Source organism: Pelodiscus sinensis, chromosome 24 (assembly GCF_052426305.1).
Source record: "Pelodiscus sinensis isolate ZL-2025 chromosome 24, ASM5242630v1, whole genome shotgun sequence".
Classification (NCBI taxonomy): Eukaryota; Metazoa; Chordata; order Testudines; family Trionychidae; genus Pelodiscus; species Pelodiscus sinensis.
In genome coordinates, this window is record NC_143075.1 from 19,018,585 (window position 1) to 19,036,636 (window position 18,052).

General features: G+C 39.1%; 1 protein-coding gene and 1 long non-coding RNA gene across 3 annotated transcripts in view; one reads left to right on the plus strand and one right to left on the minus strand.

Moving 5' to 3' along the window:
- Window positions 1–15,955, plus strand: part of IFFO2 (intermediate filament family orphan 2) — a 57,953-nt gene extending 41,998 nt beyond the window's left edge. Inside the window, exons 5-9 of one of the 2 annotated variants that reach the window (XM_075906468.2) lie at window positions 578–720; window positions 3,488–3,608; window positions 7,174–7,263; window positions 8,010–8,140; window positions 8,588–15,955. In XM_075906468.2, coding sequence (XP_075762583.2) covers window positions 578–720; window positions 3,488–3,608; window positions 7,174–7,263; window positions 8,010–8,140; window positions 8,588–8,693 — 591 coding nt within the window. In that variant the 3' untranslated portion in view covers window positions 8,694–15,955. Of the gene's footprint in view, window positions 1–577; window positions 721–3,487; window positions 3,609–7,170; window positions 7,264–8,009; window positions 8,141–8,587 lie in introns of both variants that reach the window. The other variant, XM_075906467.2, reaches the window with a different exon arrangement.
- The window catches only part of LOC112544486 (uncharacterized), a 32,892-nt gene continuing 27,480 nt past the window's right edge, over window positions 12,641–18,052 (minus strand). Inside the window, exons 3-4 of the long non-coding RNA XR_012897305.2 lie at window positions 15,840–15,907; window positions 12,641–12,774 (exon numbers count right to left, since the gene is read on the minus strand). This is a non-coding gene — a long non-coding RNA (uncharacterized LOC112544486). The remainder of the gene's footprint in view (window positions 12,775–15,839; window positions 15,908–18,052) is intronic.

Genomic DNA, 18,052 nt, shown 5'->3' on the forward strand with positions numbered 1-18,052 from the left:
TTTGCAAATCTGTCCAAGTACTTTCACAGTTCAATTCTTGCTTATCTCTTGTATTGTCAAACTGATGACTAGCCATCTGTGACAGTGGGGGTGAGAGTGGCAAAGGAATCTAGATTACCTTTTAAAGAGTGTTGTGTATTTTCTGTGAGTGTTCAGCTCTGAAAGCATCAGGCTTATGATAGTAGTGGCAAGAGAGGGAGAGTACTGTCATTGCTCTCAAGCCTGCCGCCTGGGCATTTTTGCCAGCTTATGCGTGGTCCCTGTATTGTTCTAGCCTTCGCATGCTCTTCTGTAGTCCTGATAATGTCAGTACACGCTATGTGTAGAGCTCTGGCAGTCTGCAGCTTGCTTTGCTCTGTGCTGTTTTTTAACTGCTTGCTTTTGTTCTATGTTCACCACTTGTTAATAGATCTGATTCCTGTCCTTAATGGGTGCAGTCACTCATGTACCTGAATGACTGAGAACTGATGAACCGTTATCTTTCACTCAACCTAACACTTTTCCTTTCTTATCTCTGCACCCTTTGGCACAGTACCTAAGTTGAACCTTCTAGTCACTGCTCTTCTCTCTAATTAAGGTGGCTTCCAAAAAGAAAGAACGCAAGCTAACATCTGATGACGACCTTTCTGAGCAGGATGGAGACAACAGCAGACTTTCTGATGATGAAGTCAGCTGTTCTTTGAACATCACAGATGAAATGAAGCGAATGTTTAACCAGCTGTAAGTATTCTGGAGAGTAGGATATCTTTAATGTGGGATTTTCAGGTCAACTGAGGCTCCAAATTTAGATTTGTTGTTACACTCCAAGACCCCAGAATGCTTCCTCTAATTTTCTAAACAGCCAGTAAAAATAGTTTTTCACCAAATATTCAACATTAGTTGAACTGCAGAAGTTGAAGTGCATAAGACTTAGTGAAATTTAGATATTAACAAAAATGGAACTGAACAGTTTATTTTCCCTGTCCACATGCTGTAGAATACAGAAAGCAAGCAGCAGTAAATAGTGAAATTAGACTTTCAATAGGCATCCTGCTTGTAGCTAATGTGTAACATATTAAAAAACAAAACTCCTGCCATTTTTATATGGTCTGGCATAAATGTTAGAGATTTCCAGAGTTGAGAGATTTTTTCCTCCCCCTATATCTGCTATTGCCAAAGTGGAGTGTGACAGAGTGAGCTTTGAATAGATGTACTAGTTTTCCCTTTACAACTTTGCTAAAAGCTCAGTTCATAATACAAATACAGGACTTCTGTAGGAGGGCTTGGCATTAACCTTAGTCAACAGTCATGGTGATTCTGCCTAGGAATTCCAACACCAAAATACTTAATACAGAATCCATAAATGTTAAGGGCCACTAATGCTGGAACAGTTTAGCTCAGGACTTGTATGTTCTTGCTGATTAGAATTAGTAAGGCAAATTGCTGTTTTAACCCCTACCTCCAAAAATTGGGGGCGGTGTTAGCAGATCGATAGCTCTGCTAACAAAGACCTTAGAACCATCCTGCTGTTATAGGACAAGATAGTTCAGGAAGCCTTGGGCAAGAAGCTCTGCAGTGCTTCTTCAGGAAAAGATCGGCATGTGCTTCTAGCATCGGCCACCAACTGTGGCAGGCATGTTCTGAGGGTTTTGTCACATCTTCAAGCTGGCTGACTGTGTCTCCTTGAGAGGAGGAACACCAGCAGATGCACAAGCTCTGCCCTTTCCTGGAGTTGAAATACCAAGTGAATCCTGCTTGTCTCATGAATAAATACATTGGGGAACGTGGATGGTGCTCTGTGCTTTCCTATCCAACATAAGACAAAATATAGTACTAGATAGCAATGTTCAATCTCTAGGGTTCAGCCTCGTTGCTTTCTGTCCTGGTTGGCTGCTACCAAAATAGTCACTACATGCCTTGTATAACAGGAATTTCCCAAACTGGACTGTTGTAAGTGGCTCCCTTGTTAATGCTACTCCAAATTTGCACTTGATGGGATTGGGGCTCTGGGCTACAGCCCTGTGTGGTGGGGCCATAGCGAGTCTAATGCTAGCCATACTTGGTGGACCCTCTGAAACCTGCCCATAGCCCTTCGAGGGGATCCCAGACTCCTGGCTGAGAAATATGAATCTAAATTACACTGAATGGTCATAGGTTTCCCTAAATGACCCTTGATAGTCAAAGGTATTTCAAACTTGCATCTGTTTGTGGTAATGGACTTGTGTATTGGGTTACACACTGCCCAATAACCTGACTCATATCAACACCAGAAATGAAAATAATTTGTTTTTGAACTGTAATTAATGAGGCACATCATTAAAGCACTATTATTGGTGAAAGGTCCTGAGTGTTCAAATAAAACAAATAACCATCTTCGAACAACGAACATAGCTGAAGCAGGCAGTAGTTTAAATTGAGAAGTCTTTGTCTTCTCAAACCGTGAACTCTTAAGAGTGAAAAGTACTATGACTGAACAGACCTGAGAAGGGCATTTAAACTACAATTTTTAAAAATAAGCAAGGCTGGTAATCAGTAGACATACAGTCCGTGTTTGTCCTCTTGCCAAGTTTTTATATTTTAGTAAGATACAGAGTTGGACTTAACTTCCGGCTTTATGTGATCATCTTAAAAGGAAATGAACTCAGGAAACAAAAATGTGTCTAAACCTGAATGAGAGACTATAAAACAAGAAGTCTTTTATTCATACTTCCCTTTAGCAAGGAAAAGGAAAAAAAAAGTAGCTAGAATAGAATTTCAATTCTGCTACTGTTAGTGTCTCAAGTCTCTTCTTTCTTGTAACTTTAATTTACTTAATTAACCAAATTAAAGGAATTCTGCCAAATTAATGATTGCAGGCTATTTTTAACCTATGTTAATGAAACTTTTACTCAAAATAGAATTTTAGAGATCTTGTTTACTTTCTCATTCGCTCATTATGCAGTTTTGTGCCTCTGTTTAGAGAATGAAAAGAGTGGAGTCAATTTCATTTGTTCCACAGTTGGTCTCTTTCATGGAACTGCAACATTTTATTTGCAAGTGCTGCAGGCAGAATGTTTGTATTAAAACTTTCTATTTGACACTTTTATTTTCTGTAAAAATGTGTGGGAACCATTCTACTAGCCTTTGCTTTTGGAAACTTTTAAAACTACATGTTCAGTCCTACTTGATTTCCTTCTGAATAACAGAGTATAGTTCAAACATTTTTGTGGTTTAGCAACTGTTTAGTGCTGAAATAGTAAAGTTAAAGCACCATCTAGAGCCCAAAACTGGAATTGTATGCATAAAGTAGAACTCATGTCAAGATTCTCAGACACTATTGCAGGGTGGGGAGAGGTCCAGGTGTGAGAACCTTGCAGACAGAGCAGCAGAGCCTATTTTAATAGCCTATACATTCTCTCCCTTCTGTCCTATTGTTTTAATGTATTGCTTTAAGCCTGTTCTTTTGGAGAGCTTTCCAAGGCCGTTTGAAATAATTTTCATGCATTTTTTTTTACTGCTTTTTTAACAGGCGTGAGACATTTGATTTTGATGATGACTGTGACAGTTTAACATGGGAGGAGAATGAGGACACCCTCCTTCTCTGGGAAGACTTCACTAACTGCAATCCATCAATTGATCTGCCAGGAGAAGTAAGATGAGTTGTTTGATTTCCCTCCCCTCCCCCCCCCACTTGTTTCCCATTTATTTCCTTTAGGGGATGGCAAACTGCAGCTTATCGTGCGTAGTCATGCTCAGCTTTTGGATCCTTGGCTGGTGATCCAGTTTGCCAGAAAACTTACTTTTATTCAGATCCTCTAACAGTTGTTGCCTTTGGCTTTCTTTCTGATACTGATCTACTCTCCATCTTGTCTATTTGCTCCTTCAAAACTTCAATATAATGTTAAATAAAATACAAGATATGTCTTCTCATGACTTATTGCTTTAAATTTTATCCTTCCCATGCTGACACTTGCTTATTATCTATTGAAGACATTTAACTACCTTTGGCTGTAAGCTCCTCCACTTAGGGGCTGACATATGTCTTTGTGAAGTACTATGTACATCTTTGGTGCTATGGAAATAATAGCCACATGTCACAGATGTGCTGATCTTGAAAACCTTGGCCATCCAGGTATTTCTATAACATTGTATTTGTTATATGTGGTCCAGACAAAGTGGAAAGACTGGAATTAATAGGCGGGATAAGGTCTCTGAGATTTTCTGAAGTGATGGATCCTTATGTTTCCATCTCTCCTTCAGATAAGGCCACCTGTCAAGAATTTCACCAAGTTTGTTAATAAACAGTTGCTTTCAAGTCTGTCTGTTTGAAATGAACCTAGTTGCTACATGCTTCCTCTTTTATAAATTTTTGCGAGTGTGAGGCTCTGAGAAATAAGATTTACACTGGGGGGACCCTAATGGTGTATACGTTGTTATACATTATTGTTATACATTGAGTAGCATGACAACTCAGAATGAGTAGGAATCTTGCCTTCCCACATCCCATCACCACTAGAATATAAAGGTGCTGAGGCAGCTGTCTCCTGAATATTGTCTTGACTGCCAGTAGTGTGTTTAATTTACATCTTTTCATTTGTGTATCCTATGGCACTTGCTGAAAGTGCAGAGATTACTTAAAAGAGCTAAGACTGCATATTGTGTTATATGTCTGCTGGTGAGCAGGGATAGTGCCAGAATCATAAAATAATGTAGCTATGTGCTGGAATTAGTGACAGATAATTTGCATATAGCCATGTGTGCATGTATAAGCTCAATTATCAGTGGTATATTATAGAACTCAGACCTTCTGTGGTGTAACTCTAAAGGTTTTAAGAGGCTTAAATCCTTCTGAATGAATTCTACACAAGGAAAGGGTAGATTTGCCTTGTAGATGGATATTTTGAATAAAGACAGGCTGTTGAGTATGTGCCTTGGCTTTTTAGCATCATAGTGCTTTACATACTGGGATCTCCCCCCAGTAGATTTCTTGACACCCAAGCCACCTTCATTTGTGGCCTTCTTTTTTTAAAACTCTTGTGCATGGGGAAAAAAAGTAAATGGGATGACTCTGGTAGATCATAGGTCCACTAGTTTGACATCGATCCCTGGCAAACTCATAGAAATGCTGATATGGATACCATATTTAAAGAATAAAGGATGGTAGTGTAATCAATGCCCATCATAGTTTTATGGAAAAAAGATTGTCAAACTTTATATCAAGTCAGGATTGATGGTATACTTGGCCTTCTGCAGGGCATTTGATTTAGTCTTTTTGACACTGATTTCTGTGTTTTTTCTTAAAAAAAAAAAAATCAATGTTACTCATTAAATGGATTAAAAACTAGTTAACACATAGGTCTCAAAATAATTGCAAATGGGTAATTGTTATCCAATTGGGTTGTTTCTGGAGCATCCTATAGGGACACTCAGGCTGTGTCTACATTGGCACCCCTTTCCGGAAAAGGGATGCTAATGTAGACTTCGGAATAGCAAAATCCGTGGGGGATTTAAATATCCCCCACGGCATTTGCATTTACATGGCTGCCGCTTTTTTCCGGCTTGGGGATAAGCCGGAGAAAAGCGCCAGTTTAGACGTGATTCTCTGGAAAATAAGCCCTTTTCCGGAGGATCTTATTCCTACTTTCAAGTAGGAATAAGAGATTCTCCGGAAAAGGGCTTATTTTCCGGAGAATCACGTCTAGACTGGCGCTTTTATCCGGCTTATCCCCAAGCCGGAAAAAAGCGGCAGCTATGTTAATGCAAAAATTTTGCTATTCCGATGTGCTACATTAGCATCCCTTTTCCGGAAGGGATGCCAGTGTAAACGTAGCCTCCATGTTTAATGTCATTATCAATGTTTTGGAAGAAAATTGCAAATAATACACGAATTGGCATGGTAAATAATGATGGGAACAGGGTGGTTACACAGCCTGATATTAACTGCATGGCGAGGAGAGTTCCTTTGAAAAATATGAACTAATAGTCAATGAGACCATTATTGGACTTTACTGTGTCTACTCCTGGTGTCAATACTTCAAAGAGAATGTAGAAATCTGGAAGGGTTATTTAAAGAGCTAAAAACAATGTAATGTCTGAAAAATACACCCTTTTGTGAGAAACTCACAAAGCTCAGTTTTGTTATCTAGGAGAAGATCTAGAGGTAATTTGATTATGGTTTTCCTACATGGGGGACAGATTTCTGATGGTAGGTGGCTTTCTAATGTCAGAAAAAACATAATGGAATTAAATGATTAGAAACTTAAATTGTCTAGTTTCAGCAAGGGGGAAATTACCCTTAAGCACAGCTTATCTAGAGATGTGACATACTTCATTCAAAATATCTTTAAAGACTAGATGCCTTTCTTTTAAAAAAAAAAAAAAAAAAAAAAAAGTCCTAGCTCAGACAGGAGTTATGGGCTTGGTTCAGAAATGTAGTGGCTGAGATTCCGACCTGTTACACAGGTCATCAGATTAGATGATAAAAATGGTCTCTTCTGGTCTTAAAATCTATTAATACTACTTCGTACAATCTCTAGCACAGTGGGGTCCTGGTCCATGACTAGGGCTCATTAAGTGCTATGGAAATACAAGAAGGTATAATCTTGCATCTTTTTGTGTTGGTCCTCCTCTCGTGTGTGGAGACCCATTTGCTTTTTAAAAAAAAAGTCTTCCAATAATCAAAATATCTCCATATTATTGGTTTTGTTTAGCACTAGTTACAGTGCTAGTGTCTGTGCAGCTCCTTGGAGCAGTAAATAAGAGTGATTAAGTTAATCTATAAACCAGATTTCCAAGAGACTTTATTTGTAAACAAGGAATACTAACACCTCTGAAAAATTATTTCAAACCATAATCTCTTCAGAATCTGCTGCTGAATGTGTCATTTAATACACTAGCATATTTCGTAATAGTAAATTCCTCTTCGCTTGGTTGTCAGGTGATGGGCATGTACGTGAAGAATCTAAGCTCCTAACGCCTATTGAAATCAAAGAGCTTTGGGCACTTTAGTGTTTTTGAAAATTCTTCTAGTACCTAAATACCTTTTAAAAATGTGACCAATCCTGAAGCCATTATCTATAAGCAGTCATTGTGGATTAAGGGTGGAGTAGGGAGCTAGTTGTGTAATTGAAGAACTACATGATTTTGACCTAAATGAGCTATTCCATAAATGGTTTTAATCTGTCCTAACCAGCCTGTAATCATCTTCTCTAGCAGGAGGAGAATCTGGGAAACTTAATCCATGAAACAGAATCTTTCTTCAAAACAAGAGATCAAGAATATCAGGAAACAATAGGACAGATCGAGGTAAGAAAAGTATTCTGCATGAGAATTTATTCGCCATCTTAAAAATCTGTTCTGAACTTCAATACTGTGGGTACACCCATAGGCCAAATTGTGTGTTCCATTACAAATCACTGAAGATGATGGATTGTAAATATGTAACTTCAGAACTCTACCCTCAGCATCCTATCCCAGTATAGTACATCCCTCCTCTATAGTGCCATATCCTGCTTGAGACCCACTGTCGGGAATGAATGTAATGTTGTTGTAATTAGTGGATAAAGGGCAGCCCAGGCATTTATAAATAAAAAATGCATTCAGGTTTTGCCAGTTTTCTACAACATTCTCTCTTTTTGTCTCTGTGGAAAATCCCTCTCGTTGCTAAGGAATTATTTCAGAGAACACCAAGATGCACTAGTATAGCTTTTGAAGATATTTATGCTCGTTCTGTGAGTCATAAAATACAAACAGCATCTCAGACAGTTTGCAAGGTTAAGGAATCACTGGACATTAACCAACAGGATGCAGACTATTAATAGCCAAGAGCTGTTAAAAGCAGCAAAACTAAAAACTGGATTGCACTACTGGGCACAAGCTGATAAATATGGTAATCTCAGACAAGATGGAAAGTAAGGCTGCCCAGTGGACTTCACAAGGTTACTAGGGTGCTTATGTGATATTCAGTATGCCAACAACCCATAAAACTGGCCAGGACAGGGCCTTATCAAGTCACTTGTTATATGCTGACCACTATCTCTTGTTCATGACAGCTGGAGCTAGCCACAGCCAAGAGTGACATGAATCGCCACCTCCACGAATACATGGAAATGTGCAGCATGAAGAGGGGCCTGGATGTACAGATGGAAACCTGTCGTAGACTTATCAAAGGCACTTCTGACAGGTAAATAAGATGTTCTTTGGCTCTCCTGTTCTCTAAACTCCTTCTACAGAGACACTGCCAAGCAGTTAGTAAAATACTTCCTATTGATGCGTTCTTCATTTTGGAGAAGAAGTGTTATGTGTCTTCCAAAGAGCCTTGATGTTCGCTATTGCGTTGGAAGACTTGTATGTCATTGCTGTTGTCTGCTTCCACATACCCATCAATAAAATGGGGCTAGTGGTACTCAAAGTTTGTACAACACTGAGATTCTATGGATGAAAAGTGCTAGATATCACTGTTAATACTCATTAGAAAATGAACGTTGAGAGAGAGTGACATAGAACACCTTTTACCTGACTTGAGGATGGAAATTGGTCTTTTTTTCTTAAAAATGAACAGTAAGAGAGCAGTGTTTAACAGCATCACTTACTACACTGTGTATCTAAATATTTTTCTTTCTCTCTGCAGAAATTCTCCATCTCCCAGTTCTGTTGCCAGCAGTGACTCAGGAAACACAGATGAAATGCAAGATGAGTTTGACAGAGAGGTGGATGCAGAGCCTATGGTCAGCTGATAATCAGAGCATTCCAGTGAAAGGGAAAACACAGGAGAAAAAAAAGTGGGAAAAAATAGAATACTGACCGAATAAAGACTAATAAGCCCTTGCAAAGGGTTCCTGAGGACTTGTTCCGATATGCATCCCCACCCCACCCAAGGATTGGTGCTGTACATTTCTACTGTTCTACAAATTACAAATGCAGAATTCTGTAAGAAAATATGGTGTTTTAATTGTGCCTTTGCCCCAAGCTGAGCCTCTTTGAGCTCTAATGGAATATTAATAACAGGTGTTTTTTATAAAAAAAAAAAAAAAATTGGGAGCTGGGGCGGCAATCTTGCAGCAGCCGAGAATGGTGTTGCAAAAGTCTTAAGTGTTTCAGTAGGCTTATACGACTTACTGAAGCTGCACTGATTGGCAAAAGGAACACTGTGGCAAAATGAGCCGTGAACACAACACAAATTACAGTATGACAACTGCTGTTGTCTAGCAAAAAAAAAAGTGAACACCTCCAGTGAAGCTGTTAACCCCATTTAAACATAGCAGTGGGTTAGAGGCAGACTCGAGGCTCATGCAGTTATAAACTATTTAAAGAGATCTCTTTATGCCGTCTGTGTGTGTGAAAGAGACCTTTGGAATCTGCACAAGCTTAATGCCTGAGTCTAGAATCTCAAGAAGCAGTTCTCAGCTTGGTGGCAAAGCAGATGGACAGGGTACATTGGGGTGGGAAATATCACCGTTAAACTACTATGCAAAAAAAAAAAAAAAGCTCGCCTTATTTATACGGAATGTTTGGTCCCTGCTGGCTCTTGGTGGAAGGAAAGCTAAAAAACACAGTTGCGCGTGTTAATTATCCGTAAAGCTTCCTTTGTGGAGGAATGTCTGTTACAATGCCTTTATTTTCTGGGGTGGAATTAGAAAGGGATCAGCCCTTCAGTTCCTGATTTTTTTTTTTCCTTCCCCTCTTCCCCCAGTGTATATATATGTATTTTTAACCATAATCATCACAGGTCTGTCTTTACTGTCTGGGAGATGAGCAGCATAAAATACAGTTTCATGAGCATCATGGTTGAGGCATCAGGGTAAGCTGACACACAGTGTTATAGATGTAGACTTGTGATGTGACATTAGAGATGACTGTCCTTTGGAAAACCTGAAAATCAGAAAATAGTGTCCTCCTTTTTAGGGCACAGTAAAAGGAATCCCAACATACTCCTGCTCTGGAATTAGGGAATAACAGCCATGTGCTTTCTCTGTGAGAAAGCAAGTAGCCCTAGGCCTTAGGTGTCTGTTCCTCTATTTTTTAAACCAGAGAAAGCAGCATCAAAAGTCTAATGAATTTACTTTCTATTCAGGGAGCTGGTGGTGTTCTTGGTTATAATTAGAAATTGTCACAACTCAGCCAAGACACAATAAGAATGGAAACCCGACTATAAGCAAGCAGAAGACAATACAAGATTGGTTCGCAGGCCACTGTTGAAGACACTATTAATGGCTTGTAGCAATAACTATGTAGATAGTGACCATTTTAAGACTGGGGCTAAATTTCAAATTATGACTTCTCCCCTTTCATGAAACTCCTCCCACAGGTCTTTGAAAATGCTAGGGGTGGAAGTTGTTTTCTTCCCATATTATTTCGTAAATATTGGATAAAGAAATGTTAGGTTTTAGCATCCACTCGATTTTAAAGTGCTAAGATGGCCATTGTTCTGTATCCATTAACTTGAAATAAAATGAGGGGAATGGCATTGTGAGCAAACAAAATCCAGTACACGTCAAAGTGCTGCTTTCTCCATAACCGAGCACAAGTTTCACTAAAGTAGTGTCTGTATTAGGCAGAAAATGCCTATTGGAATTTTGCACAACTTGCTTAACTTTGGGGGCAGTGTAATCCTGACAGATTCTTGCTTGTAGAGTAGCTTTGTGTACAGTACCATCTTGGGGGTGTCTATACTGCTGTGGAGGTCGATCTTCTGGGGGTCATTTAACAGGTCTAGTGGGGACATGCTAAATCAAATGCTGAGGGTGCCCCCGTTGATGCTGGTACTCCTTGCTGTTGTGAGGAGTAAGGGAAATAGATGGGAGCAGTTCTCCTGTAGACTTCCCACAGTGAGGATGGTGCCCTAGCTCAGTTTAAGGTAATTCGACTCTGGTTCCATGCACTGCTGCCTGTAGTTTTTTCATTGCTATTCCTGTTGAGTTTCCTGCAGCTGACTGCTTAGACCCAGATTGAATTTTGTGGGCCATCAGAACCATCTGAAACAGATGACCCCACCATCTTTCCAGGTGGGAAGAACTACTGTGATGAGACCCTTCTGGATCCGCAATGTGACTTAAATTACTCCCGTCCATGAAAACTGTAATGCAAGGATATGCTATTAATTTTATTTGCTGTTTGAAACATTCAAGCCATTATGCATACATCACTTGTTAAGAGCTCTCTTATTCATCATACTGTACCTCAGTGGCCTTTCTACAATGTTTCATTGTGTGTCATTTTGTGCTTAGGTCTCCCTCTTTTTTTTTTTTTTTTAAAGTAACCTGTATTCCAAAGTGCTCATTCTTAGCATCTCTTATTTAGCCAAAGCAGTAAATGATGTTCACAAAGAGTTGGGTTTGTGTGGTGGGGGTGAAAAATACATGTCTGTCATGCCCTTTTTGATAAGGGAGCGGGACTCCATGTTTTCAGTTAAAGTATTTTTAAGGTTACCAAGCCTCTTTGAATCTCAGCTGCTAAATATATTCGGTTTCTCAAAAGGTCGAGACACCGCCTGCCAAAGCTGTACATTTGTAGTTAGTACTCCAGTGACTTTTGAGGACACACTGTCTCCTACAGGAGCAAACTCCTCTTATAAACAGCCTTCCAGGAGGCTTCCAATCAACTCTCCTCTGACTATGAAAACCTCTTTTGTAGTGGAGAAGTTGAGCAGTTTAAACAGCCGTCCTACTTAGCTGCTACTTTCTTTGTAAAATGCAGTGTCTGCGAGGAGAGTGGTTCAGTGTTTTACTTTTAATGGTTGGTATGTCGAGGCAGGGAAATAGAAGAGAGTGTCCTGTGTTTAATAGAGTGAGTGCTTGAGGAAGCAACCCTTAGTTGATACAAGTAACCTACAGTTCATCTCATAGCTATAATTATGAGGAGCATCTGTAATGAGGTTGCACTGTTTGCAAGTGCAAGAGGTGGGGATACCTGTATAGTAAAGAATAAGAAATAATGTGTATGATGATGAAATGTGTATGATGGTAATAGCGATGAGCATGGTTGTTGTCTGTTTTTTCTATAACCATATGTAATCCATTTTTAAAATTTGTCTTGATACTTGGGTTTGGGGTTATTTTAGTCAAGGCAGTGACTTGATAGCTAATGGGGTCAGCCCCATGTCAGTTAATGAGTCGATCCATGGTCATTTTCCCATGAGGTTTTTTGTTTAGTTTTGTTTCAAATGATGCTGCTGATTTTAGCTGACAGTGGTCCCATTTTTGTTTGTATTTATCACGTCTTTAGTGACTAGATCAAAAGCTTGCCAGAAGAAAAATTGTGAAAATGCTGGAAATCATTTTGATTACCTCCTTTTTCCTTTGTAAAGCTGTAAATACTTTTTTTATTTTCTATTCTTAATGCAGTGTCATATTGACACTTTTTTAGAATTATCAGAAAATCCTCATCATTGGTTTTTTCTCATATTTTTTAAAAAGAGGATTTCAAGAAAGCAAACTTTTTTGCTTGTTAGCAGTGTAATAAAGTAAATTCATAAAATGGGTTTGTACACAAATAGTGTTTTCAGTGACTAAATCTCAGTGCTTTTGTGGTTGCATGTTCTTCAAAAAGTCCAAAGAATCCTGTGGTACAAACATTTTTCAATGATTTAATAAATACCACGTTAGGTCAGGCAAGAAACAAGGAATGGAATTTTTTGTTTAAGTAAAGGTTGATAAATGCAACTAAAGAAAATGTGTAATCTATTTATAAATAACACCAAATATTCTATTTTATTAATTTTTTTTTAAATTCATAAACAGAAGTCAGCAAATACAGGTCTTCCTCTGTAAAGTATTCTCTGCTTTGATGGGACTCTAAATTCTCAGTGCTTTCAAGTAACTGCAATGAAAAACAAATGTAACTGGTGTGGCTGGCTGTGAAACATTCCTCCCATCTCTTCCTCATAGCAATAAAAACATTTGTTGTGGATGTTACTGTAACTGCAGAATTATTTTCTCTCATCTTCACTGATTCCTGTGTATTCTGAGAGGCTGAGCATAGACTGACATCTGTGTTGCTTACCACAAATGATACTTCAGATGCAATTTTTATATTTAAAACTTTATCTAAAGATTTGTATTTTACCCTCTATCAGGGTAGAATATACTAAGACTGCAATTCAAATGGGGAAGGGGGGAAGCCAATTGCCAATTTCTTTGCACCAGTATAAATAGGGAGTAATTCCATGCACATTGTCTGAGGGATAACCAGGTTAGTTTGTATCTGCAAAAACAGAGAGGAGACCTGTGGCACCTTAAAGACTAACAGATTTATTTGGCCATAAGCTTTCATGGGTAAAACCCACCTAATCAGATACATGAAATGGACCTAACAAAATGTGTTTGTGTTTTGTGGTTGTTTTTTTTTTTTTTTTAAAAACCCACCAAAACTTATGCCCATATAAATGTTGGTTTTTAAGGTGTGTCAGATCTCCTCATTGTTCCATGGAAACTATATGATTTGGAGATCAGAATCTTTCTGTATGTAGGAAGGCTTTTCAGACCTTTTGCAATTTCTGTATGGTAAAAGGAAATACTAAAAACACATTCCTACCAAAGTTGAAATTCCCATGGTCAGTCTGACTTAGGGCTGGTCTACAATGCTGCAGTAAATGGATCCAATTTACACAACTTCAATTATATGACTAACATAACTGAAGTTGATTTTGTTAGATCCACTTACCGCAGTGGCTATCCAGTGCTGTTGATGGGCGAGTGTCGCCTGTCAACTTCCCTTACGCTTCTTGGGGAGGTAGCATACACAAAGAGATGGGAGAGTGTTTACCTATCAATTTAGTGTGTCTTTACCAGACTCGCTCAATCAACACTCGCTGAATCGATTGCAGCAGTTCCATTCTATGGGCAAGTGAAGGGTATGCCCTTAGCTGAGTGAGTGACCAAACAATTGATGGTACAGGGTGCTTACAGCCATGCCACAAATACCCATAAACCTGTTGAAATTAAGCAAAAACCTGCTTATGCTTTCCTTATTTCTATCCCTTGGAAAGATCATATTGATGGAAGAATGTTTGTACCTAGAACATGTAGTGAAGAACATCTTAAATGAAAGATTTCTGACAGTGCTTCATTTTTGTGAATGCTACATTTTTGAGCAGCATAATGTTTGAAGGGGTGTGCTGTTGTCTAAACTCTTAATGCTATTAATGCTTATCACAGTGGAAAACTTTAAAAAGGTCTTTCACCTAGGCTGTCTTATTGAAGTTTTAAACTCTTCTTGGATACTAATGCTGCCCAAGGATTCAAAGTAATATTCAGGTCATTTTTCACATTTTGTTTCTAAACTTTCATTGAAAGCTTCTGGTGCACTAGCACAGAGACACAATGTTTGGATTGTAGACACAAAGATGACCTTTTAAAATGTTCCTTTGAAATTATATAAAAATCACAAACATTTGCCCTTAAGTTTTTTTATCAAATCTTATTTTTACAAATTGTAGACAAGCTTTGGTTTTATAGGTTTTTATATCAGAGGTCAGGGAGGAGCACTAGATGTCAGACCCCAAACCATCAAGTATGCAGGCTTGTACTCAATACCATTTTTAAAAGTGGCAGATAAGTCTTTCAAGTTCAATCTTAGACGTTAGCTCCTTACTTGATCTTCAGTTTCCCTTTTAATATGTCTTCACATGCATTGTGCATAGCTTTGGGGTCTTGTGTCCCTTGTAAAGTAGCCTTTCAAAAAGCTAATCTTTGAAGGAGAGATTTTAAGAGGCTGGATGAAGTTGACTGCTTATGAGGCCCTCAATGCTTTTAAAAGAGCAGGTCAGGTCTCCTTATCTGTGATCTGTGGCACTCCAATAATGAAGCACTTTCACAAATGAGATACTATTTGAAATCTGAATAGGTCTGTTTTTTCAGGCAGGCAGTGATGCCAACATCAGAAAAACTGCTTTAAGAAAGTTACATTTCCCACTTCATTGGAGTACTTGTCTAAAGATTTGGAAACTAAATAATTCCCATACACATACCATTGTGCTGCAGATCTGGGTCTTGTTTAGTTTGCTGGCTGCCTGAACTGACAGAAGATTTAATCTTAAATCTTGTTCTAGAAATGTTGAAGATGGTTTAAAGCTTGGACACATAACTGCACTTCCTTTGTAATAGGGTTTCACTGAAAGGAATATGCAAAATTGTCTGTCCCTTGGCTTAAAAAACTTAGCTAAATTTTGCCAAAAATGGTATTTATTTTTAGTGTTTAAATGGGAGACAATTAACTCCTTTCCATGCCATGTCACTTTGTGTCTGTTATTCTTTGGATTATATAAGAGTTTTTTTAATACTCATTAAAACAGACTACTATTCAGAGTGGAAATGAAACTGTTTACTGTATTGTTGTAAATATTGTGCTTTATATTCTGTATATTAGCTTATTTTAAAAGGAAAAATGACTTAAGTGATAATGCTATTTGATCTCTGGTAAGGAAAGATCCAAGGATGAACCAATTCCTAAGCTTGCTCCAGAAGAGTCATGGTTTCTTGCCTGAGTTCAGTTTTGAATGGATTGCCCCTCTGTTTGGAAGTCTGTCATTAAGTTTTAAAAGCAGACCAATTGGTTTATAGACGATCCAAGATTTTTGAGTTCCCTGTTTTGAAAGGAGTACTAGAAACCTGCACAGCAAGAGCCTAAAGTGTTTGAACTGTTGAGGTAATCTATTGGAACTTGTATTTCAAATATTAGTGCCAAAATCTAGTGACTGTATAGTGTTTGTTTTTCTTGTTCTCCCTTGAAAGGGCAAAAGTCCAATCACTTGTCTGCCTCCATTTTTCTCAACCATCCTGTGCTGTAACACTGCTCTTCCAAGAAGCATTGTGATATTGGTTCATCCTTCCACTCTTGATTTTTATAGAAATTCAACTATGAATGTTTATTTCCAAGTCACGTACCAAATGGGCTTCTCTGTGAAAAGGGGATGTTCTGAAGCTCGTTGATGAAAACGGGTTACGGTAATTGTCTGGTTACAAGGAAAAAACCCTTAAAATAAATGCCAAACTTCCTGGTTGTCTGTTTTTTGTGTATCAGTTATTGTCTTCTAACACTGTTCTTCCAAGACACCCAACATAAATCAGCTAAAGATTTCCCTGGAACAGAAACTCATTAGCATGGAGTTACTCAGTCCTTCAAAGGAAAGGGCCCCTCCATGTCATTAGTAGTCCCTTCCCAATTGGTCTAGTGTTGGAGCTACTTTCTATCTTTATACTGTTCTGGTAAATAGCCTTTAAATTTTAAATACTCTCTAAGCGAAACAAAAATCCCACTGACTTAAAGCAACAACAGGCCATAATGTTGAAGTATTTCTGTTAAATTCCTCCTGGTTGCTCTGCTGCTGATTCCTGTGCAAAGTTAGCAAGACTCTGACCCTTTTACTTTTCAAGTGTGTCCTATTTTTAAAGGACAAACAAATATCTAAAAGAGTAGGCAAGCTCCTCTTAACCACTTAGAAGTACATGGATCGAGCTGGTGCATAAAAATTAATCCATCTGTATTTTATGTTCTCTAGTCTCCCTCCTTTCCTCCCTCCACACCCACACTTTTTTCCCTCCTCCACCCATGGACCCTACTCATTCAGGAGAGAGAACTGCATAACTGATGGTGAATTAATTCATTTCTCGTTTGTTTTTTCTACTGTTGTGGATTAGTAATGGCAAAGATGGCAGGAAAATTCAAGGCACTCTTGTTTTCACATGCATGTGAATTTTAAAGTGTCCACACAGAGAAGGGAATACTTTAGAGCCAAAATATAGCTGTAAAGGGACACCAAGAATGTAGTTAAATTTATAACAAACTAGCCTAGGTGCCTTGTCAGTTACAAAAAAAAAAAAATGACTGGAATCAGCAGTTGACCTTATGTGTAGCTTGACTTCCACCCCAGCCGAAAAAGGGAAAAAAAGTCTAGTAGATCCCAGGGTGCTGGTGGGGGGAGGAGTTGCAGAGAGGGCCATCCAAAAGGGCATGGAGGAGGCAGGAGTGGGCACCCATTTCAAATTTTGGAGGGGACATTGGGATGATGCACTTCCTGAGTGCTCCTATGAGTCACCTATGTCAGGCCCCCCCCTTCTTCCTCAAAGCTTGAAGGGGGAAAAAAAACAGGCTTTGTGTAAAGCCTGGAAGCTGTGGTTGCTTTGGGTTTTTTTGTTTTAATCTTTTCAGAGGGGGAGATGAGCAGGGGTTTGTTAAAATTCCTCTGGCAGAGGAAGAGATTTTTCTTATTTTAGGTGAGGTCAGCTGAGAGCTCCTCTCAAAATATTAAACAATGGAATCCCCTCCGCTGGCTCCTGGCTCCACACAGTAACTAATGGTGAACATTAACTGGCTGTTCTAGACTCAAGAAGTCCAAGATTTTCCAAAATGACTGGTGCTTTTGGCTATCTGGTTTGAACAATCAGAAGAGAGAGATCTTCATGGTGAAGGCTCAGCGTTTGTTAAAAATCAGGCCTCTCTCAGACATCTCAAGATACCTAAAGTGACCAGTTGCTTTTGAAAATCAAACATTTGTCCAATTATGCCATGTTAACCGGAAACCCTGTTTTCATATAAATGTTTAAAGAGCTCAGTAACCATGGGAAAGTACCCAGGTAACTCATGGGAACACATTGTATGCGTGGGCAGCCAGTTTGCTCAGATTCAAGGTGCCATTAATATTTTGATACATACAGTTGTTTTAGTGTCTATTTTTTGTTCCCTTAAATGGGGACCTGGGGGGGGGGGGTTGGTGCAGTGTAAAGCTGAGAAGCTTGAGGCCTTCCACCCCTTTATTTGGTCTTCCCAAACTCTCCCTTTCCCAACCCCACACATTTCGTTGGGGTCCCCCAACTCTGCCTTCTCCAGGCTCCTGAGTGACCCTTTAAAGAACTTTGCTGACACCCCTCCCAGCGTCGGGTTGCAACATGAAGTAGCAACTGATTGGTCAGAAGACCCCAGCGTTATAACTTGATTGGCTGATGCAACCCCGCCCTAGGAAGGAACGGACTGCACCATGTGCTGGGGGGGGATAGGGTTAACGGTTCCGTATACGACCCCGGGCGAATGGACGTGTGGGGGGGTTAGGACACCCCCCCCACTCAGCAGCTGCTCGAGATAGCTCCGCTGGATGCACTCA